The 24276-nt window shown below is 47.1% G+C and overlaps 1 protein-coding gene across 12 annotated transcripts in view; it reads right to left on the bottom strand.

The window, feature by feature from the left end:
* CACNA1B (calcium voltage-gated channel subunit alpha1 B) overlaps window positions 1-24276 on the bottom strand; it is a 316045-nt gene that overhangs the window by 289256 nt on the left and 2513 nt on the right. For all 12 annotated transcript variants that reach the window (XM_074556297.1, XM_074556286.1, XM_074556287.1 and 9 more), the window contains exons 2-3: window positions 22609-22715; window positions 14975-15114 (exon numbers count right to left, since the gene is read on the bottom strand). In XM_074556297.1, the coding sequence (XP_074412398.1) occupies window positions 14975-15114; window positions 22609-22715 (247 nt within the window). The remainder of the gene's footprint in view (window positions 1-14974; window positions 15115-22608; window positions 22716-24276) is intronic.

Here is a 24276-nt window from a genome sequence, read left to right as displayed (position 1 = left end):
TTCATTTCAATCTCACTTATAGTTTCTATACTCTCAAAATCTTTTGCCAGGCAATCATATTTATAAGGCTTTCTGTTTCATCTTCCCCAACACTATACTAAAGAAAGAGAAAGGAGACATCAGAAGGCTTAACAAGAATGAATAATAAAAACCTGCGACTGACTCAGAGTCCCGACATAGCTGATGGTGATTGGCCACTAAGTAAAAACAATTCACATGCTGGGTAAACAATCTCCAAATCACATTCCAAAGCAGCAAAACAAGGAGAAGCTGAGGCTTCTCAGCTTCCCAGGAGAAGAAATCCTGGTGAAGTGATTTTTCAGAAAATATTTGCTTTGGTTCTGCTGGATTTAATGAGAGCTCAGAGGGATAGGCTCTGCTTTGGGCACAGGTTGCACACAGGAGCTGGTTCCCTGATGGATGAGCTCAGTGAAAGGCTCAGCCCTCCAGCCTCCAACTCCAAACACAACCTGAGTATCCCAAGAGTCATTTCCATGGAGCCACCTTTGTGGGGTCTGCAGCTCCGGGTGTACGCCCAGCCCTGGCTGCTCGGCAGGGTGGGCAGCCCCAGGAGCTCCAGTGCCAGCTGAGATGCCAGCCCTGGGGGGCTCAGGGTGATCAGACACCCAGTGGAGCCCTTGCCTGGGGTGCAGCTCTGCTGGAGGGTACCAGCTCAGCAGTTTCCTATCTGTCACCTGCATCAGTGCCATGGCTCCGGCAGCGGGGATTCCTCAGCTGCTGCTCGTGCTTCAGCCATGGCACACAGGGGAACCAGGGGGATGGTCACCCCACTCATACTTTAAATCTTCTAAAGATTTGGTTTGTTTTGGTTTTACTCAAACCAGGGGGATGTTCACCCAACTTCTACTTTAAATCTTCTAGAAATTTTGTTTGTTTTGGTTTTACTCGAGCCCCTCGTTTGTAAAGAGGAAAACAAATCTAGCTATGACCTCATGAGTCTGGGGATGATGAGTGTTGTGGGAAATCCAGGATTCCTGGACAACTGACCAATATAGTCAAGCAGAAGCTGTTTATTGTTTACATTAAACACATTTTTATAAATTCTAAACTACTAAGTTCACACTTCTTGATTGGTGCCTTTGTCTTGTTCACTCATTTTCTGCCTGCATTTCTCAGAGTATGTGATTGGTTACAGTCCTCTGTTATCCAGTTCTTGCTGTCTTGATATTCTGTTTTTCAGCCTCTTCTTTCTTAATTCAGCACAATTCATGTTCCAGTAGCCTTTATGAATTCCTGAGGCTTTGGTAACAAACTCAGAAGCAGGCTGGCTGCACACTATGGCCTAACCCTTGCAAATACACTGCAACAGATGAGTTCTGGTAAATCACAAATTTCTCATGGACAAGAGGCAGCACCCAACACTTATGGCTTTCCCTGCACCTCACAGACACCCACGCAGTGCCTGGCACGCGGATGCAAACACCACAGGGCTCTGCCTCACGGCTCAGTCCCTCAGGCCACTCGCCTGCAGCTGAGCTGCCCACAGAGCCATGAGGCAGCTGGATCCCACAGATCCCTTTCTAGAAACATTCCTGCAAAAAACACGATCCAAGAGGCTCAAAGTACAATGGAAAGTACACAACAGACATCACCAAGGCCTTGTCTTTGTCCCTCTCTTGAGCTTTCTTCACCCAGAGTCACTGTGGCCACCACAGGCTCCTTCCCAACCCCATCTGAATCCCTCATCCCAATCCATGAGGGTTCAGCTGGAGCTTCCCCAGCTTATTCACTGCAACCCCAGCTCCAGTCACACTTCCTACACCAACAGCAGGACCAAAGCATTGCCACCACTGCCCAACACCAGCTGTGAGCTGTGGGACACTCATTAAATTCCACCCCAGGGAAGGGGCAGTGGACAGGGACCTCTCAGTCCCACTTTATACAAGGTCCTGAGCAGTCTCACACCAGGACTCACCTTTCCATGCACCTCTCCTGCAAGGACATGCAGCTTCTCTCTGTCACCATGTTCTTTCCATGGCTAAGGATCCTCTTTCACAGCCCAGGTTATAATCAGTTTAACACCCCAGCAGCCACACACAGAAAGTTCTTTCTCTCCATTCTCTCATATCTCCAGGCCTTTTGTCACATGATAAGCTGGTGGACACTCTGCAGTGTCAGCAGCACAGTGCCAGACACCTCTAAGGTATCAGATCAGGCTCTGCAGTTGGATGAACAAGGCCTGAAGGATCCCCTGGTGCTGCCAGGTGGTTTTAACTGAGCAGTCCAACACCATCTCCACCAGGGTGAGGGAATTACTCCCTCCTAACCCCCCTGGCAGTGGCTTTACACCACAGTTCATGACACTGAGCCCTCAACCCTGAACAAGCTCAGCTTCTGCAGAGCTGACAACATCCAAGAGCAGGTTTGGTCCACACAGAAACCCAGGGAGATGAAGAGGAATAAATGGCTGCAGCACCAAGGACCCTGTTTTGCAAAGTCACTTTCCTTGATCCATCCATATTTCAGCACAGCTCCAACTGAGCCCCATTAATGTAATTGATTCTTAATGGCATTCTCCAAGAAACCATGTGAAGATTTTAACAGGCTATTAGATGGAAATTAAGCCTCACCCAAACCTTCCTCCTGTGGAACAAAGGTTTGCAAAGATGCAGGGGGGCTATTCCATTCCTGCTAATGGACCAGAAGGTTGTTTTGAGGAAAAGGGACACTAATTCTACATTTTCCAGCCCTCACAGAGGGACACCAGAGGTTTGTTGTTACAAGGAAAGGGTTTCTCATCCTTCCCACACAAGCCAGATCAGAGGGCAGCCCTAGTGGGATCAGAAGCAGAAGTGGTGTTTGATGAGCTGGAGGGCTGCCAGCTTTCAAAAAGGAAAAAATAAATACAAATTTTGTTTGCTTTTGTCCCCTGGGCACCTTCATGCCAAGCAGGCCTCAGCTGATTGCTCAGATGTGGCTTTGAAACCCAAAGAGCTGAACCTGGTCCAGGTCACAGCTGTGGCTTCAGCACTGCTGGAACCCTGGGGAGGCTTCTGCTGCAGGAAACCTTTCCAGCCCCATCCTGCTGTGGAAAGAGGCACCAGGAAAACACTCCCAGCTTCTCCCTGCCATTCATGAACCACACCTTTTGAAAATCAACCCATGATTCCAGCATTTCAAAGCCAGGACATTGAGCAGTGACATTCCCCTGTCTCCATCCAAGGTGGAGCCCCTCGTTTTCACACAAGTCGGTGCCAACACTGGTGGACATTTTGACTCAGAGCACACCACCTCCCCCAGAGGTCCAACCCTGCCTGGGGCTGAGCTCTGGCAGACACCCACAGCTGCAGCTCTGTGTGTGCCACGCCGTGGATTTAACACATTCCCCGTGGAACACGAGCGCTGAGCTCCCTGCAAGAGTCTCCCACTCACTGTGACTGAGCAGCTACAAGAGTTCTAGCTGATGATTTCTAGAAGATGATGCTGTTACCATCTCTTTTACTTCTGATTCAAGTTCCCCACACTTCATTTCAACATTCTAAAGGCTTATTTTTACTTCTTTTGAGACATTTGAAACTCACTACTTTTCAGGGCTGACAGGCAGCCTCCTTCACCGGTACGTTACAGAGTCAGGAACCAGCACTGCCTTCATTTTTAAAGAGGTGGGAATGTGGAAACAAAGGGAAAAGAAACAGCCTAAAATCCCTTATTAGCCAAAGATATGAGAAGAAGAGAAAAACAGAATCCTCAAAATCCCATCCACTGCCCAGTGTGCTGCAGAAGAGAACCAGAGCCGCATTATCCTGGATCTGCCTCAGACACAGCATTAACTGCTCCCATGCTCTCCTGTTCCTTCACGCGTCAAAATAAAACAAGAAATTGAATCATGCCAAGCTTCCTTTTCACCCTTTGTGAAAAGCAGGGGTTACCATCATTTTGTATCTGTTTAACTGGCTTTAAGTTGTAACCAGAGAGTGAAAAAAATTAAGTTTTTAAAAACAGGCTTGGAGTGGTCCTGTCTGTATAACTGGTAACCAAGTCAAGCATTTCCAAATCCTATTTTATTCTACCTATCCAATTGTAGTACTTCATCATTACAGAACAAGAAATTTAAAGAAGCTCAGGATTCATCCAGCCAGCCAAGGAGGTAATTTGGGCCACAGAACTTCAGGAATCTGGAATGCTTCTGCCCAGGAAGTGGGTAAATAAGGCTGAGATTTGGCATCAGGAGACAAGAAAGGTAACATTTTTCATTTCAGCACATTTCTCAGAGCAGAGATAAGCTGCAGAGATCTGTGATGAGGTTATTCATGTTATCAGCTAAATGGTTTTGAACAGATACAGCATCACTTACTTGGAGCACATGAACATGAACTTCTGAAAATAATGGGATTAAAAAGAAATGTGAGGAGTTTTCTGGAGTTCATTCCTCATCCTGCAGCCAGAGCAGCCAGGATCCAGCAGTCCAAAGATTCAGAAGTCTCAAGCTGAAACTTCACCTCATCTTTTCTCCAGGCCTGTTTCTAATGTCCCTCAGGAAAGGTCTAACCCACCTGCCAGCAGCCAAGAGTGCAGATCCCTTCCCAGTGTGGAAATAACTCCCTGCAACCTCCCAGAGCCTTTGGCTGCCACCCCTTTCCCAGCGCTGGAGGCCAGAAAAGCAGCAGAGATTTGTCTTTGGCACTGGGAGGGAGCTTTGCTAATGCTCCTCCCCAGCAGGAGAGCTTTCATGCCTGACTGGTGGCAGCTGGACGAGCTCTCAGCTCTGACTGAAGCCTCATTGAGGACAGGGCCACCCCCTGATCAGATAATTTCACCTGCCAGAAGCTTCTCCTGTGTTCCAGATCCTGCAAAGTCGGGAGGCCACGGCTGAGCTCCTCCCAAAGCAAGGTCAAGGGGATGCTCCACCATGGAAAGGGAACAGTGACACCCCTGCAGCGCCAGGTCTGAGCCTCCTGACCTCCCTCCTCACCCAAACCAAGCCCCCTTTATCACAGTGATATCCACATTACCAGCAACCACCTGGGATTCATTTTAAATGAGTGCCAATTTTCAACCCCAGATCTTTTCCCACAGCTGAGGCTCACGGGGTTGGAGGGCACACTCAGCTCTGGAGCATTGAAGTTTCTCTCTGAGCTGTAGCAGGAAGATGTTTGATCTTTAAATCAGACATGAAGGGATGAAACAGCAGCACTCCTATTGATATTGTGTCGTGTCTAAACTGACAAATTCGTATTCCCAGGTCAGGCTGGAACAGGCTGGATCCTGCTCCCAAGCCGTGGCTCCGCAGGATTCAGAAGAAATTACAAGATAAAGGAAAGGACAATTATGAAACAGCCTGTTCACATTTCCACCTAACTTATTCCAGGGAGCACCAGGGAAAGGCCTAATCATCCCCCTTCAAAAAATACCATTTCCCTTCTGGTGGATCTGAAGATCATCTCAAGGCTACTTTGGTCTCCAGATCCAAACCAGCAAATGCTTGTGATGATTTCCATGAGTTAATTACATTTCCATTAGCGAAGAAGTTCTAAAACTTCATTTTCGTCACTGATGTTTTTTGAGTCCTACCAAAATAGACAGGGAAACATGATTTTCTCTCTGCTTTTCTTTATCTATCTCACCCTTATGAGACTTTGCTCTTAATTTTAACACTCTCAGCCTTTTCACTTCTCCTTAAATGGACATTTCTTCAACACTTTAATCATTTTCACAGCCTTCATCCTGAGCTCCCATGCCCAAACTTTATTTAAGGATGCTGGTTCAGGGTGTTTGAGAGGGGGAAACTGAGCCAAAAGGCTGAATGACTGAACTGTGTACCTTTTTTAGTTCTTTTTAATTGGAAAATAAGCTGAGAGCCACAATTCAAGTTCTATTAAGTCCTTTTTGAACCAGAATCAAGCTACATCCAACCAAGTATTTCTGATTATCAGAGTTCTTCAGCACAGGAACATTTCATAGCTGGAAAAGTCTCAGTCTTCTCCAAGCAGCTCAATTTTGTCCTTCACTTCTGTACTTCTACATCATCCCATGGACCATCAATGTGCTCCTAAAGCCTCAGTCTGACTCTGGGACCTTCCAGTTGTGCAGAGCCCTACAGGGAATTTGTGTAATGAGGCAAAGGAGGGGAGTCAGCTTTAACCCCTTTTCAGAAACCTCCCTAAGGAACCCTCTGCTCACAGATTCCTGGCTGAGAGCAGCCCTCCCCTCTTTGGAGAGACCCAGCAACAATTTCTATTCCCAGGGAAGCCCAGACTGCTCCAATCTCTACTCCTGATCCTTTCTTTGCTTAAATCTCACCCAGCCCAGCCTGAACTGACTTGAACTGAGCCAACAGCTAAACCCATTATTGTCTAAAATTGGGTTTAACTCAGGAGTGACCTGAACTTCTTGCTCCAGAGGGAGGCTTTTAAAATGCTGCAGCTGATCACGAGAATCACCTACACAAACACACCCAGCCCTGCAGCCAGCTCGGAAACCAAGACAACTCCAGCACAGACAGAACAAGAATATCCACCAGAAAAGCCTGACCTGTTTCCTGAATGCTCCACCCTGACATCACTGAGCAAATGAGTTTGTTGCATTTATCAATCCAAAACCCATGACAGGTGACTTTTCTGGCCACCAAAATATGGGGAGATGGAGGAGGGAGGAGACACAATTGTGTCAGACATGGATTCAGCTGATGCTGACCATGCCAGGAGGGAAAGGTTTCTCCTGTGTGTTGTTTAGGTGGCCTTTGTGAGGATCAGGGAGTTTTCCAAAGCCTCTAAGCTCACCCCACAGGTTTGGTTATTGGAATTATGATCCCAATATTGCAACATTGGGTGTGTGCCACAGGAGGCAGGGCTTTCTCAGCCTGAGCTGCTGGGCTTGCCCAGGGTAGAAGAGGGACCTTCCCACAGTCAGGAGCTCATCCAGAGGAGTCATCCTGCAGCCTGACCTCACTCATGGGGGATCCCTTCCTCTGTCGCAGACCCTTCAGCACAGAGAAGATGCAAGAGAGCTGAAGTTAAGCAAAAAAATCTGTGGAATTGTGTGGAAAAGCATCTCCAGGGGCTGATCCTGGATGTGGCTTGGCCTGGAATTCACACATCCTCTGGCTCCAGCTTCCAGCATGGAAGCCCAGCCCTGGCCAGAGCATCCTACACACCTCTTGAGTGGTTCAGCAAGAAAAGAATGAAAAATCAGCTTTCCAAATCCAAGTTTTCCAAATCCAAGTTTTCTTGATGTTTTCAGAGAGCCCTGAGGAAGAGAATGGTCTGAGAGCCCCCAAAGCCTTTGGGGTGAGATGTGGATCCAAGGACACGTGTGCAGGCTCACTGTTGGCACTCAGGCTTAGATCATGACTAAAACCAGGCTGGTTTTCCAAATCCTCACCCTTTTGCACAGCCACAGGCAGGTTCTTCTCCCCTGAGATGAGCAGGCACTTTGCCATCCAAAGCTGCTCCCTTGGAACTGGGACACAGCAGCAGAAGCACTATTTGAGAAGCAGGAGTCTGAGGTAACCTGCACCCTCCTCCTCCTCATCTAATTATGGGACAGCACTCAACACCACACACAGCACTTGGGTATTTTGGGCTTGGTGATTTTTTTGCTTGTTTGTTTTTAAACAAGGAAGCATTAAAAATAAGGAATTAAAGCCCTTTGGAGCTGCAGTTTGATTTGCTGGTTAGGGGTTGAATTCCCAGCATCCACACCCAGCTCCAAGAGCAGGTATCAATGTTTTCCACCTCTAGGTGCCCTCAGGACATGGTTTCCAGGGCAGGATCACATTAGGAGCAGATCCCCAGGTCCAGAGTCCTCTTCCCACCTGCAGGCTCCACAATTGCCTGTGCAGCTGCTTCCCTCACAAGAGACAATATTTCCCTGCCACCCACCTGCCTTTGAGAGCCATAAAAAGCTAAAAATACTGTCTGGACTCTGGACTAATGATCCTGCCTACCTTTGATAAAGCCCTGGCTGCCATGAGGAGCAACCCTTGCTTTCATTTGGGATGGTCACTTCCACTTGACAGCTGCCCAGCTTCAGAGGGAGGTAAACACCCATAAATATTGTCTGGCAGCCCCTCTCTGTGAGCACAAAGCTTCCAGGAAGCACAAACAGGCACAAAATGTGGAAATGGATATGAGATGGAAACCTGGATGGTTTTGTTTCCTCTCTCTTTAATAGAAAGGAGGCTGTTTGTGCCCCAACTTCTCAGCTCCTTGTGCTGTTCCATCATTATCACTTCTCATCCCAGGTATTCGATACATCGCAGTCCCTTTTAATAAAGTAAGAGAGCAGCACATCAATCTCATTATCTGTTTGCCCTTGAGAGGTTCTCTGACCTGAAACGTTTGGTTTGCCACCACCAGAGCAGAGCCAGAGCAGGATAATTTCTGCCAGGGAAGGGCTGTCCCCACCTGCAGCTCCTCTGAGGGGCTGGGACCATCTGCAGCCTTCCTCTAAGCACAGCCCAGAGTCCTCCTCTGCCCAGGAAAGTCTCCTGATTTAGCAGCCAGCCACACAATTACTCACCCACCCGCTTCTCTCAACCTGCCTCCAGCCACCCCCACCAAAATCGATGCAGAAAAGCCACTACAAGCAACAAAAAAAGACACGAGCCCTAATTAACACAGCAAGAGGCTCAGCACGGCCTGGGGCCCCCTTTGCTCAGAGAAACAAGCCCAGAGAGAAAACATGCTCCAGTCCCAAGGAAGCTGCTGCCCACTGGGCAAAAAAGGAAATGGGGACATTTGCCAGATGGGTTTAGAACCCTCAAACTCTTCTTCCCTGCCCAGTCTTCTCTGAAGGGAATGGCTCCTGCAGCTCCCCAGGAGCCCAGACAGCCAAGGGGCAGAGGATAGAACAATTTCTGTTCCACCTGAGACCTCACACACCCTCCTCCCCCCCAGTTACAAACTCTCTCTGTTTCAAAAATGAAAATTTGATGTCTTGCCTTCCCTCTTTTCTGCCCTCACCCACCAGCCAGAGCACCAGGTAATACCTTACAGGTAAATCCCTGTGTCTTGTCCACCTTTATCTGATTTAATTTCAGAAGGGGCCTTGGCTCTTCTGAGCCAGCAAGTGTCCATCCATCACTGGAGCATAAAAGAAATTGAACACAACGATCAGCTGCATTAAAATCCATAAAAGCTTTGCTCCTTTCATGACTCATGCACGGTGCTGACAGCACTCACCCCGAGTCCATCACCACCCCAAGCAAACAGTTCCTTTTCCTTGTGACAGCCAACCAGGACTGAGCTTGTTCCTCCTCAAAGTGTCCCTTTTCCCAACTCCTGTTGTTGCCCTGCTTTGCTTTCTAGCACACAAGTGCCAAAATTTCCACATTGGGAAAGCTGAGGGCAATCTGCACTTCCCTGCTCCCAGCCCTTCATTCCCCGCATCTCCATTCCCAGAGCTGATAGAGCATTGAGCAACCACCTAGAGCGGTGCTGCAGGGCAGCCAAGGGGGCTGATTTCATTTGTATTTCATTTTTCTAATTAGTTCTGTGTTTATTTGCAGGTGGAATATAGAATCAGATGATCACAGAAGGGTTTGGGTTGGGAGGGACCTTAAAGCTCATCCAGTGCCACCCCTGCCATGGCAGGGACACCTCCCACTGTCCCAGGATGTTCCAACCCCATCCAAACTGGCCTTGGGCACTGCCAGGGATCCAGGGGCAGCCACAGCTGACAAGGCCTGCTCACCATCACAGGGAAGGATTTTTTCTCTTAACATCTCATCTAAACCTCCCTTCTGTTTGAAGCCATTTCATCTCATCACCCTTATACACAAAGTACACCAGAGCCAGTCCCAGAGTTCAGATACCCTAATTTAAGAGCTTCTGAAGCACAGGAACATGCACATGGAGAGAAAGAAATGCTGGAGCCAAAGCTTCTGTGAGTATTTGACAGCTTTAAGAATCCCAGCCCTCACCAAGGTGTTTCCTTCTCCAACACTTCCCTAGTCACATTTCCCCCCACACCTTGCCTAGGAGGTACATCCACCTGAAAGGAGCAGATCCAAGGTCCAAACCTGCTGCACAGCCCAGGCTGGGTGGTTCCTGTGCCTCCCACTCTGTCACTCATCCCTGCACCCAAGGCTGCTGCTCCTCAAACACAGCACCAGGAATAGCAGCTCCCACTGCCCACATAGCAGGATGATCCTGGTAACCAGCAACGCTCACATCGAGCATGAGCAGGCCTTTATGCTGTTACTAAATGAGTTGCCTTCCAAATTATTAGCAGCATCAGGAGCTGGGAGCACATTTCTCAGACAATCAAGATAATTCTGGCTTTTGTAATTTGTTCCAGACAGGCTGAGACATCCGTACCCGCGCAGAGACTTTGTGCACATCGCTTGGCAGCGCCGGGGCTGGCACACGCTGTCTCTGCCAGTCCCACCCAGAGATGCAGGCAGCTGATCCAACTGGCTCAAGAAGCCACCAGGACTCTTCGAGAGTGTTTAATCCAGGCTGATTGGAAGCCAAAAGAAATTAATTCTGCTCATAAAGGGCAGAGCATGATCCTGTCAAGCACTCCGTTATTTCATAGCGGCCTTTAGCCGCTCTTGGTGTTGGACAAACACAATGTGGTTGTGGTCACTCCATGAGGATGTGGCAGAACTGGGGAAGGACCAGAGCAGCAGAAAAGGCCTGTGGTGCACAGAAAAGCCCTCATGTCAAGGGAGGCTGGGCAGCAACTGGGGAAAAGCTGTCATTTCATAAAATCATAGGCATGCAGAAAAAGGAATTCTTCTTCAAACCTTACTAGAAGGCACCAAGGGGAATCTCGGGTAGCTGATGACGAAAAAGGGACAAGCAGCTCCTTTATTGGGGTGTGGAGTTAAACCCCACAGCCCATTGTCCATGGTATGGGAAACCAGAAGTATAAAAAAGTTCCAAAACAGAGTGGAGGGCAGACTCTAAAGCTCATTATCCCTGATTTGGAAACCAGAAGTATAAACAAGCTCCAAAACACAACTGAGAGCAGACCCCTTGGACATCACAGTTTAAAAGCCCTTTTTTCCCCTGAAAAACCCCTAGACATCTGAATTGTGGGACTCAAAGATCAATATCATTCTGTCCATGACTTGTTCCCCATTCTTCACCTCAGCACACAGCCCTTGATGCCAGCTCCACACAAACCCAGCAGTTCTTCAGGCTTTGCATCCAAAACCTCTCTCAGAAAATCTCTCAGGAACTCCAGGAGGAAAAGGTCTGAACCCTCCATGCCCTGAATCAGAGCTCATGGCTCCAGCTGAGGGGACAGGACAAATTTGTTCCCAAAATAACTGTGGATTTCTAAAATTTTCAACCCAAAACACATAGCAGCAACAGAATTAAAAGTTCCCTTTGCCTCCACTTTGGAAAAAGTGCATTAAGATCATCCAGTCCCAAGCCAACTGAGAAACTGCATTTTTGTGTGATTTAGAGCTGCTAATGGGTGACGTCACCACTGGAGCCAGTGCAATCCCACAGAAACGTGGAAATAAAATGAGCAGGAGCTATAAAATGTGTGTTTTTCTCCCCAACAGCAACAGGCCGATGCCAGCAGGAGCAGCTTTCATTGAGACTCGTCTACAACTGGTGGAGATCACAAGAAATCACTAAATAAATCACAGAGGCAACAATATCTTTCCAGGAGAGCAACCTGTTCTCTTCCCAGGCCTTTGTTAACAGCAGATCCACAGGTTTCCTTGGAAGCAAATGAGAAATAGGCACCACAGCATTGCTGGGAAAAGAAAGCGAGGGAGTGTTTTCTGGAACAACAAACCAAAGCCATTTTGGGCCACTATCTGTTAGACTCGAGTTTAGCTCAATAAGATATTGATCCTGGCTGCATGGAACACAGCCCTGATGTATTTCCTGATTAACAAGTTCTGCTGTCTGCTTTTGACAAACAAAATCTCCCTCATTGCAGGTAGATAAAAAATATATTTATCAATAATTCCAGGGTGCAGGCATTGAGTAACCAAAAGAAAAAAATATATATAAAAAGGGTTGGAAAAAGCAGGTGGGAAGGATTGCTGCATGATCACTGGAATATTTACACAAGGCTAAGTTCAATCAATGCAGAGCCTTCCCCCACAGCCTCCTCCAAAGCACACCCAGACTCTGGCTGGCCTTTTTCCTATGGAAACAGAGAGAATGAGAGCAGAGCTGCTCTTTGCTTTTCTGGTGCTTAGCTAAAAGCTGAAAATGAGATCAGGTTTTCTGGCATTCACCATTTACCTTAATAAAAACAAGCACTCAGAGGATTAGCAGGTACACAACTCTGTGTGGGGTATCATGGAACATTTTCATGATCTTTCATGCTTACACAGAAATAAAAAAAAAATAATAAAAGCAGAGGACTCAAAATCTCTCCATAATATTGAAGATCAATGTAAAACTGAGCTTGGGAGCTGAGCACTGCCTGGGAAACATGAAGTAACATTTTCAAGTAGAAATCTTGCACATATGGCAAAGGAAAGCTTTTGATAGAGTAGCAAAATGATATTTCAAAAACTGATGTCCTACCTATCTATATTTATAAGAACACATTAAGTACTGGCTTAGCACTGTCCTTTTTTATTATTCCCTAATAAATTACAGCTTGATCATTTTTTGAAACACAGAGATCCAGGTCTGCATTCCATAGAAATGAGAATGAAGGTTCCACTTGTCTCACCACCTTACATCCCACCCCTGGAGGGTTTGTCAGCAGGAAATTTCTCACTCATCAAGATGACTTTGAAATCTTGATGCAGAAACAAGGAGGATTTTGTCTCAAATAAACAACCAAGCACATGTTTCCCCTCTCACCTGAGCTTGTGCAGGCAGTGGGCACATGAAAAGGTTTTGGCCACTGAAGGAAACCCAAGGAAGAGGAACTCCAGATTTCCAGCACAGCCCCATGGCAACACAGGAGTGAGCTGAGAACTTAATCATGATCTGGGCAGTGCAGAGCAACACACACCAGGCTACAGAGAAAACACTAATTCAACCCCCTGTGTGAAGCTGCACAGCTTTCAGTGCTCCCTCCACCTGGACTAGAAATATTCAGGAAAGCCTCAAACCAAGCATGAGTAACTCTGTTATTTTCAGTACCTTCCCCCTAATGCCAAAAATCGGGCACGAGCTCAAGTGCCTTGTTAAATGCAGCCCTCAAATTACAAGGATTAGAGGTCTGGATTTCCTCAGTGGAGATGACTCTTGGGCTCGAAGCTGATGAGCTGAGCCTTTGCCACCCCTGCACTGCTGCCTGGTGGGAAGCCCTTGTACAAGACAATTTCAGCAGGGCCCAGTTGGTGTCACCATTGGAAACAGCAGCCGTGACGTTAACAGGATGGCACTTCAAAGGAACCCGCAGGGCTGCAGATGGCACCGGGGGTCCTTGTTCCAGCTGTCTCATCAAGCTGATATCCCACAATTATTTTCCAGGATCAAACAGTGCTGCAAGAAGCAGCTCCCACAGCACCGGGGAGACGCCGCTCGTTCCAGGGGGATCCTGTGGCCGCTTCAGCTGCAACACTTGGAATGTGTCAGTTGTAAAATAAAACCAACAAACTCCGGAGTCTTGTGTTTATGGAGAAAAAAAAATAATAATAATAAAAGGAATTCAAGCCATGCCTAAACAATATGGCTGGGATTCAGAAAAGCTTTTCTGTGGAGCCTGGACTTTAAGTAGAGAACCACTGGAGTCAGCTGAATTCCAGCATATAGTGGAATGCTTTACTGTAGGATAAATTCAGCCGATGCCAAAGTCCTTTCCAGAATCATGGTCTTGATTTTATATTTTTTTAAACACAAACAATGATGTGGAGCTAACTAGGAATCAGAACAGAGCGTCAGTGAGAATAATTGCAGCATCTGTGCTAATTCTCTTTTCATCCTGGTACCCCCTGCTTCTAAGTATGGAAATCTGATTCTCCTTGTGCCTCCACTGAAGTTTCTATTGATTAAATACCCAGCCCCAGCAGCAGGAGAATCAAGCCCTGAATATTTATTCTCTTCCTCTTAATACATCAAGAATTCCCTTTGGCCTCTCAAGTGCTGTATCACAGGGTGCCATGAATGCAAATGGAATTACAGTGATCATGTAGCTAATGAATATATTTGTATATGTATGCAAGCACTTCCCTACTCCACACCACCACCAGGAGCAGGGAATATCCACACACACGGGCAGGCAAGGTGTGGGAAAGGATGGATATGGGAAGCATATCAATAGCAGGAGCCAGGCTGCAGTTTCTGAGGAGAAATGAACTGAAATCCTTCCAAGATGAAGGCTGCAAGCTCAGGACCTCACGCAGACCTTTGGATCGTTTCCTCTGAAGCTTTAAAGCCCAATTTGTAGACTAGAAGTGTACATGTTTATGTTTTCATTATCCACCAGCATCACCCTCTATTTATATAAATAGACAGAAACTGCTGCAATGCATAATGTAAAATATTGTCAGCATTTCCAAGGGAGAGATCAGTGATATCATCTCAAAGCAGGGTACAAAATGCACACGTAACCTTTTCACCTCCATCCTTAATAAGACATTTTGAATTCTTTTCAAACACCTTCAAATTCTTTTGAGAAAAGTTATTCTATAAGGGAATAAATTCATTCCTGCAGAAACTTGGCTGATTTCAGAGTTGTAACAGCTTAAAACCAGGATGCATTTAATTTGTTAGCACTCTCCATGTTGACTTCTAAAGTCATCCTGTAACGTCCGAAAATAAATTGACTTAAATCAGGTTCAAGTACCAGTGGCAATTAGAACCTGCAAAGTCACAGAAATGTCAGGAGGTGTCTGGATCAGACACACACTGGAATATCTACAAAGAAATATCCTCAAAACCACTTTTGAGTTGGTTCAAACACTTGGCAAGTGACTCATTCAGCACAAGAGCCACTCTTTGGGTTTACTACAGCCAGAAATGCAGGATTTTGGTGCTACTCCACTCCAGTCAATCCCAGCCCAACCCAGAGCAAACATACACCACAAACGAGGGTGAGAGCCCCGTTAAGCTCAGGGGGAGAGGAGGTCACCTACCCAGTGAGGACCACGACAAAATCCATCACATTCCAGCCGTTGCGCAGGTAAGAGCCTTTGTGAAAAACAAAGCCCAGAGCGATGATTTTGATACCAGCTTCAAAACAAAATATTCCAATAAAGTACGGCTCAGTGTCATCCTGGAAAAGAAAGGAAATGAAAGGAGTCAAAGAGATATCCACGTTCCTGCTGTGATAAGCAGTCCCCTAAACAGCTACAGGCAGCAACTTCACACCTTTTCCATTCTTTGAACAGAGCTGAAATTAAAGGTTTAAGTTTGTTGGGAGTAAGATCACAGAGGAATTTCATTATTGTTTCTCTGAAATGAATTTTCTTTACAAATTGGCAATCCTGTTGGCCTTCATCCTGATGGTTCCACGCCACACTTTCCACCTTCACGGAATGTTCTGGAGGGAATTTTGATGTGGAAATTTTGCTCTAAGGGTATATTGAAATTAGAGATGACAGGTTTCTGGAGTTATTGGCATGGAAAATGTTCCACAACTCATCCAGGAGCCTGAAACAAGAGGGTGTCTTGGGGAGCAACAGTCAGCCACAGCAAGCCTGACTGCACTGACAGGAAATTATTTATTTATCATTTATTCCATCAGTTCGCTCTCTGCTCCTTCTCCTCCATTTTATCAATTTTCACAGCTGCAGCCTCATTTGTTTTCCTTTCACTGGGGATGTGGTTCAGGGAGAAATCCCCAACCCCTCCCATGAACAGCAGGAACAGCAAGATTTGTGTCTGGGGTCCATGGTGCAGACTAACACATCCCTTGGGATTGCAGATTCGTGTCCTTGCTCACTACACTGAAAATCAAGCTCAGTCTCTACAGTTTTACTAAACCTTTCATTCCATCTCTGCACCAGATCTCTCAGGATTAGACTTTATTGACTGGAGTTTCAACACAAATTCAGTGCCAAATGGAAGCATTTGGAAGGAAGATTTGGGCAAGAAATGAGAACAAAGCAAGATGTAAAAGCAATGGGCATCAATTTCAAGAACTTGTTCATCAGCTTTGGCACCAATAACCAATTTCCAAATGTGCCTTAGATCCTGGTTTGCAGTTAAATTTAGTGGAAGTAAAGCAGCCCTACCCAAAGAAGCAAACTTCCACAGTGAGAGATTAGAAATCTCTTTTCCAGTGGCTTTGGCATTTCTGGCCACTAGAACGAAAGAGCTGAGCTGCTGTTTGAGGTGTAGTTGTTTGTATTTTGCAATTCTCCCAATGACAATGGAGAATTGTTTGTTCTCTGATGGAAAAAGAGCAGGAATGTTGAGGTTTGTGGCCCCAGAACCAGGGAAGAATGCAGATTTGACACAAGCACAGCAACTCCTGCCCAGCTCTGGCACAGACCCACACTTCAGGACATCACTGGCTCCAGAAATTGAGATTTTCACCCCTAAAAGTTGGCCCTATTCAGTCTTGAGAGGTGATGCTGAGAGGGGCCCTCAGCCCTGGTTGTCCCTGTCTGTCCATCTGTCCCAGTCTGTCCCTGAGTGTCCCTCAGTCTGTCCCTGTGCACAGGGCTCAGAGCAGGCCCAGGCTCTGCTGCAGGCCCAGCAATGGCCCCAGAGCCACGGGCAGGGCCTGAGCCCAGCCCAATCTGTCCCTGTCTGTCTGTCCCTGTATGCCCCTGTATCCCCCGGTCCATCCCTGTCTGTCCCTGTGCACAGAGGTCAGAGCAGGCCCAGGCTCTGCTCCAGGCCCAGCAATGGCCCCAGAGCCATGGGCAGCGCCTGAGCCCAGCAATTCCCCTGCCCAGGAGGCAGAACTGCTGCCCTGGGCAGTGTCAGCCCTGAGCAGAGCCTGGGAGGCTCTGGGCTCTCCCTGACCGGGAACATTCCAGAACCATCAGCCCTGTGCCCTGGGATGGCCCTGCTGGAGCAGGGAGGTGGCACCATGACCCCACTGTTGGTCCCCTCCAGCCTGAAACCCCCTGGGATCTGTAATGTGACAGCACAGAGCTCCCAGAGAGGCTTGGCTGGACATGACACAGCTCAGCAAATCCAGCAGAGTGCTCCAGTCTCTGAGGATGCCTCCAAGCTGCTGGAAAACACAACCCCTGGAGAGGCTTTCCATCAGCTGCTGTTCAGGTTCCATTTCCCATGTCCCAACACACCTCAGTGGGAACAGCTCTTCCACCATTCCACCTTCCATCCCGTTACTTCTATTCCCCTGCACCTTTCTGACCTCACAGTCCCAGCAGCTCCACCTGCCCTGTCCCTGTGGTGAGGTGACATCACCTGCAGAGACACAGGTGCTGCCTGGCCAGGCACCCAAACAGAGCAGAGGCCTGCTAAGGGGCACTGGGTCCCTGGCTGAAATGGAGAGCAGAAAATGAAAATCCAGCCCCCAAACTGGCTTCCCCTCCAGCCAAGGAGGGCTCTGCACAAGCAGCAGCACCTCCAAGCCCTCTGTCCCTCACTGATGCTGCTCAGAGGACACAGGAGCCACCCCTGCCCGACCTCCAGCTGCCCATCTCAGAGCTGTTTACCAACAGAAAATTAGGAACAAAGGCCATTCAGACCTTTTGTGACCTTCAAAAGAAATCCTACAATACATATCTTCTTCCAGCAGTGAGAGCTGGAGGTGTCCCAGCGCTCCAACCCAGCACAGAAAAGAGGAAATAAGGGAGAAGGAGTCAGAAAGGGGCCAGAGACCATCCTGATTCCAGGAGAAGTTCCTTACAACTCCTCATGGACACAGGAGCCCTCTAACAGCCCAATTCACCTGTTCCTCAACAGCTCCAGGTAATGTCTGCACACAAAGGCCTCCCAGCCCATCCCAAATCCCCATCCCACAACTACTCATGTGCCTCCAAAAATAGCTCCTCTAAGAGACACAAAAAAGCTACCTTTACCCACATCCACTCCTCCACATTACTCCCTCACTTCCTTGAAGCCTGGTATCTACTCCAGGCTCTGCTCAATCTAGGTCAGGTGCCTGGTGATTACAGCTCCCAGCTTTAAAGAGCCAGGCTCCAGGTACTCCAGGGTTTGATGGGATGTGCTCTTCCCAAAGCTGGGGCTGCACAGAGCTCTTAGGAAGTGGGTCAGGAGTTTTTTCAGCTTCTAGGGAAGCAGGAAGGCTCACAGATGGATTTGGGTATTTATTACAAAGAAAAGCTCTCGTCTGTAGGGCTGGCAGGGAGTAGCTGGGGAAATAAGAGGCAAAAGAAAGAAGGTCTTTTCTAAAGCCTGGCTAAATTTACACTGATTCAGCCCAAGAATCAGGGCAGTGACAAGAAGATGAAAAATAAAATTTATGCCCCACTGGGGAGATGTTGTCTCATACATTACAACAGTTCTATTAACATTACAGGTTGTCTTATAGATCAAGAGTTCTGCTGTCTTATGTTGCCTTCTATATCAAGAGTGCAAGGATTCCACAGCACCAGAGTTTTATACCTCCTCAATGTTTTCTGTAGGCAGCTCCTCTAAGCACTGATGGTCCTTACAGCAGCCATCTGACTCCTTTTATACCACTAGTTCTTATTGGCTACAGGTGTCGCCTGTTATCATCCAGCCTGCTCCTAATCTTTAGTAATAAGGACCAGCTGCAACTCATTGGGGGATAAGATTACACTCCACATTACCTCCATTTACCCATACTGTGTCCTTCTACAGGGAGAGGTCCTGCAGCTGACAAAAAAAAGGATTTGTCTGACTATGTGTGATGGAGGAGGGAAGGACATTGCTGAATGCCCTGTGCAGCACTGAAATGGCCCTGCCTCAGCTCAGAGTCCCTGCTGGGACACCCTGAAGCCCCTTCAGACCAAAGGCTGTGGCCCTGCTCGGGTTGCAGAGGGGCAGAGCAGGTGAGGATGAGGATCCCTGTGCGTACTTGGAAGGAGGGCAGAGAATCTGGGCAGCAGCCAGAGCTGTGCCAGCAAGTTGTTTGCTGTGGACACAGCAGAGCTTGAGGCTGGGCCAAACACACATTTAATCAATATGTTTCTGATCAGAAACAACTTCTGAGTCTGGAAAGTCATTACCATTCCTACTTCACGTCCTAGTGCCTTTCCTTGGCCTTCAGATGTGACAGCCTGGAGAGGTTTGGGTGTGAAAGGCTTTGTTCATGCAAAGGTTAATATGAGCAGCTCACACATTACTGCTCTAAGTGCCTGTGGATGGCAGAAAGCATTCAATCCATTAGTAAATTGCCAGAGCTGTCACAGAGCTGAAAATGTGGGAAAAGTGATGTTCTGTCCTCACCTCCAAAACACCCAGGGGAGCCAAACACCCCGAGTCTGCAGTGAACATCCCACAGCCCCTCAGGCGTGGAAGAGATTTTACAGCAATTTCTGTGAGCCAGAGAGAAGTTTGATCAGTGGATCCACGTTTACCCCTGAAAAAATTTTCTACCAAGGTCGTTGACACAGAAACCAAGAAAGAAAGAAGGACAAATAAGAGAAACCTGCAGCTGCCTGTTCCAATGAGCACTTTGTTTGTTTTTGTGACCAATGAGTAAAGTGTAAACTGATGAGTTTGTAAGAATGTATATAAAATGTAAATATATATAAATATATAAAAGAAAGAATGCATATAAAAAGTATGCAGGCTAGAATAAAAACAGTTGGAAGCCTTCTGAAAATGGAGTGTTGCTTTGTGTGGTCTCCATCTCAACTATGACACTGGTGCCTTCCAACAGGGCCTGCCCCAGGGCAGGGCAGAAAAGAGATTTCCTGTCCTGCAAGTTCTGGAATCATCACTGTCCTTCTGGGAGAGGTCTCCTGGAGCTCCTCATGGGAAACTGAGCAATCAGGAAGGAGACAGGGAGGGAAGGAGGTCTTGGTGTGGACAGCCAAGAGCCTTGTGAGCAAGGTACCTGTGAGACCACTGGGGACTGGGATAGGAAGCTCCCATTCCCACATTTGGAGCTCCATCACCCCTGTGTGTACAAACAATGCAAGATTCTTTGGATAGATAGAGGGAGGCTGACTGGGTGGAGATGGACAGGGGCAGACCTGTTCCACTGGACAATTCCTGGTGGGAGTGGAACATTCCCAGCATCCAGAGCATGTGAGATTTCCAGCTCAGAGCAGGAAAGAGCCTCAGGGTAGGTCAGTCTGCTGCTGGTAGGGGAATGAGTTTTTTCCTCATTTGATGATGGAGGACCTGAGCCAGTCCCCCAGTTCACCACTAAATGCTTTGATCACCATGCTGGGGCTTTCTCAGAGCCCTGATTTTGACCAGAATTTCCAGCCCAGAGCCAAGTAATGCTTTTCTGTGCATTCTGAGAATTCTCCTAAGCCAGATACTCCAGATCTTGGAGTACTGCATGTACTGAGACCTGTGCTCAGTTAACCTGTCTGACAATAACAGGAGCACAGAATTCAGCCCAGTGGGATTGCACTGCAGGATCATTTCCTGGGTCTCGGGGAGATAAATAGAGGAGGATTTTGATTAAAAGACAAAAATAATTAAAATGTTTGCATGGGCCCTCCCATTTTTTCTCAGCTTTAGCAAACAATCTTTTTTTTTTCCCCCTTTGTTTCTGTGGAACAAATTATCTGGGCAACCAGTTTTCCTTCAACTATTCTGCCAACATCTCCCAGTCAGAAAAGGCTTGTGATGTGTTCCTCATAGCCTTAATATCTGATTAACTCTTCACTGATGATCTCCAATTTGGAGATTTTAATGAAACCAGGAGGAAAAAAAAGCCATATCCATTAACCATTGCCAAAAAAAGGACCATTTCCATTCCTGCTAAAGACAGCAATAAAGCACCTGCTGTTCTGCATGGGCTTAGAATTTGCCTGAACAGACCTGAAAATGTATGGGAAATGTATGGGAAATATATGGGAATGTTTCCCCACTGTGGTTTAACACAGATTTGTAACATTTGGTTTAACACAGATTTGTAACATTTTTGATGAAACAACTTCCAGTTTATAGAAGTAACAGGAGAATTCCAAAGAGGTTCCACTTTGAAAACTAGAAGACAGTTTTTCTTGCTCACAATGCTTATTCTTTCCAGCTTATGTAGAAAATAAAAAGTATTTCATTACTTGTAAGGATTCTCAGTGTTACTCTATGAAAAATCACTTTGTACTTCAGAGTTCCAAATGTGCTGTAGTTAAAATGGCTTCAGGATATCTGGATCAAACATAACGGTGCTTGGGACAAAAATGAGGGGTTAATTCTTCCTTCCTCTCTGAGGCAGAGCCAACAGGGCAGAGATTGTGCATTTACCTCACTCAGCTCTCTCACACTGCTTGGTGGCAATGCCAGTGCCCCCCTTTGGAATGATTTAGGCAGGATCTGAAGGTGTGTGCGCTGTAAAATGGAATTAATACACTGGGAAAAGAACAATAAAATGCCTCTAGGACGCTCTTATAAATCAAGGGATACAGAGAAACATAAAACCAACGTGAACCAAAGAACTGCCAAGCCAGAACATCCCTGAAACTGCTTTTCCTTATATTTATATCCATGGAAGGCACTTCCCTAACTCAGTCCTGGTTCTGAACCTGTGCTTTGCTCACACCCCCAGGCTGGCCTTGCCAACCAACCCCAAAGCACACAAAGACAGGTTTAATGGCAGAAAGATCTACATACAATCATTGATTTATTTTATCCTCGTGTCTTCTTAATTAAAAATAATTCCAACAGGGAGAGAAAGCAAGCCCCATGCATGAGGGCAGCCAGCAGGAGTGGATCCATTTCCAAACCAGCACCAAACTCTGACCCTGACTCTCCAGATTCCTCACTAACACACTTTTTCCTGCTTCTGGAGAATGAGATTCTGAGAGTTGCCCACTGGCATGGGCCATCCTTGGGAACTGCAGCAAGCACTATTCAGAGGCTCTCGTTTCTGGCAGCAAGCCTAATGTTATCTTTGTTTGCATAATATAGCATCTACATTGAAAACACATATGGATCCCTATTTCCCCATCCTTTGAACATGCAGGATGAATGCATTTAGGCATGCAAGACGTTCCAGATCATTAAAAGTAGAGGAGAGTAAAAGGAGAAAAATCAAACCAAGAATTACACAGTTTCCCTACAGTGATGATAAATGGGAGAATTATTTTGAAGCTATTCTTCTATTTTCTTTTGAAATAAGGTAATTGGACTCATTACCATAAAGCCTGCGGGTAAATAATTTTTCTCTGTAAGCTGGTTGCATTTTTTTTTTTTGAAAAGGAAGTGTAATCATCTGAACACAAAGTTTTCCTTGAAGGATCTGTGCTGTGGCAGGAAGAGACAGACAAATCCTAAAAGGTTACTCTGTTCTACCACTCCCTGGGAAAATTAAAATTACACAGAAGTTCATTTGATTCCAAAGATAATTCTAAGCATTCCTCAACTCCTTCCTGTCCTGGTTTAGAGGCGACCTAAGTGTGAAGCCCTTCTGATCATAAGACAAGGTCCAGCTCTCTCTGTGGCTGGGCAGGGCTGGCTGGAGTGATGAAGCATTCTTGTGCAGATGGGATTGGGAGGGGACAGTTATCCTTGCTGTGACAGATTTTCTCTGATTGTCAGATCAGTGCCTGTCTGTTCACGTGTGGATCTTTAAAATAGATCCAAACACTAGATCCAAACACTTCCAACACCCAGTGAACAACTGCTTTTTGTATTAGACCAGGGAAATAAAAAAAGAAAATGAATGAATGCAACTCACCAGTCTCTCTGACATCGGTGTCTTGTCTCCATCCGGCAAATGTTGTTCCAGAGCCAGCACAATACAATTGGCTATGATTGTAGCTAAAATCATGTATTCAAATGGAGTGGGGAGCAGAAGTTAAAGAAGACACTGGACAATACAAGAAGAACCCCATCCAAATCCTGTTTCTACCCACAGAGTTGCATTAATTGAGCATTCTAGGGTTTCTCATACTTTTTAAAAGACATTTGGTCTCCCTGACTTCCTCAGTTCTTTCTGAGGTGTGCTTGGAAGAGAAGTAGGAAATTGGCACTTCTCTAAGAGAGTTAGAGACTCACACACAATCTGAGCTGCTCAAGGAATCCGGGAGCAAGAAAGCAAAAGGTCCAAAGGAAATAAAAAACTATTAATACGTATTGATTTTCAAAGAGATTGATAAACTAAATTGCTTCCAAATAGATTATACAACTAAACACCATCTGCTGAATTTTTCTTCAGAAACATTTAACTTCAGCACACGGTGCAAATAAGTGATGGGCACAAAAAGTTCAATTTAGACTACCGACCTAGGTCTAAAACATGAATTACTGCTCAACTGCAATGCCCGCTCTCAGTGAGAATAAAACCCTCAGCACCCTTTGGGGATGTAGGAAGGAAGTGGGGAGGGAAAAGAATTCAAATCCAGCACCAGGTGCCCCCTTGCCTTTTGCCACCATCTCCCACCCTGAGCTGTGCCGGGGTGGAGCCGTGCCACGGGCAGCAGCAGGGCTGAGGGCAGGAGATGGCTCCGCTCAGCATCACGGGGAGATGGAACCAGAGCATGGAGAGATGGACCCAGGACCGTGGGAAGATGGACCCAGAGCATGGGGAGATGGAACCAGAGCATGGGGTGGCTCCACTCAGCACCGTGGGGAGATGGACCCAGAGCATGGAGAGATGGAACCAGCACCACAGGGAGATGGAACCAGCACGACAGGGAGATGGAATCAGCACCATGGAGAGACGGACCAATACCATGGGGAGATGGAACCAGCACCACAGGGAGATGGACCCAGACCATGGAAAGCTGGGCTCAGTACCATGGAGAGATGGACCCAGCAACATGGAGAGATGGAACCAGACTGTGGAGAGATGGACCCAGCACTGTGGAGGAAATGGAACCAGCGCCATGGAGAGCTGGGCTCAGCACCATGGGGAGATGGACTGAGGACCACAAAGAGATGGGATCAGCACCATGGAGAGATGGACCCAGCACCACGGAGAGATAGGATCAGCACGGGGAGATGGACCCAGGATTGTGGAAAGCTGGGCTCAGGACCATGGAGAGATTGACCCAATACTGCAGAGAGATGGACTCAGCACCATGGAGAGATGAGATCAGCACCGTGGGGAGATAGAACCAGCACTACGGAGAGCTCAGCTCAACACCGTGGAGAGCTCCTGTGAGCGCAGGAGAGAGCTCGGCTCAGCACCAGGGACAGCGCCGAGCCGCGCCGCAGACACAACACCCTGGAGGCTCAGCTCAGTGCCCGAGCTCGATTTGGCAGCGTGGAGAGATTGGTTCAGCACCGCGAGGAGCTCAGCTCAGCTCAACGCAGTGATAAGCTTATCCTAGCACCATGGTCAGCTCAGCTCAGCACTGTGGCCAGCCTGGCTTCAGAACCATGGTCAGCGTAGCTCGACACC

The sequence above is a fragment of the Zonotrichia albicollis genome, chromosome 21, assembly GCF_047830755.1.
Source record: "Zonotrichia albicollis isolate bZonAlb1 chromosome 21, bZonAlb1.hap1, whole genome shotgun sequence".
Taxonomy (NCBI): Eukaryota; Metazoa; Chordata; class Aves; order Passeriformes; family Passerellidae; genus Zonotrichia; species Zonotrichia albicollis.
The sequence above is the reverse complement of the archived record's forward strand: the minus strand, read 5'-3'. Positions and strand labels throughout refer to the sequence as shown.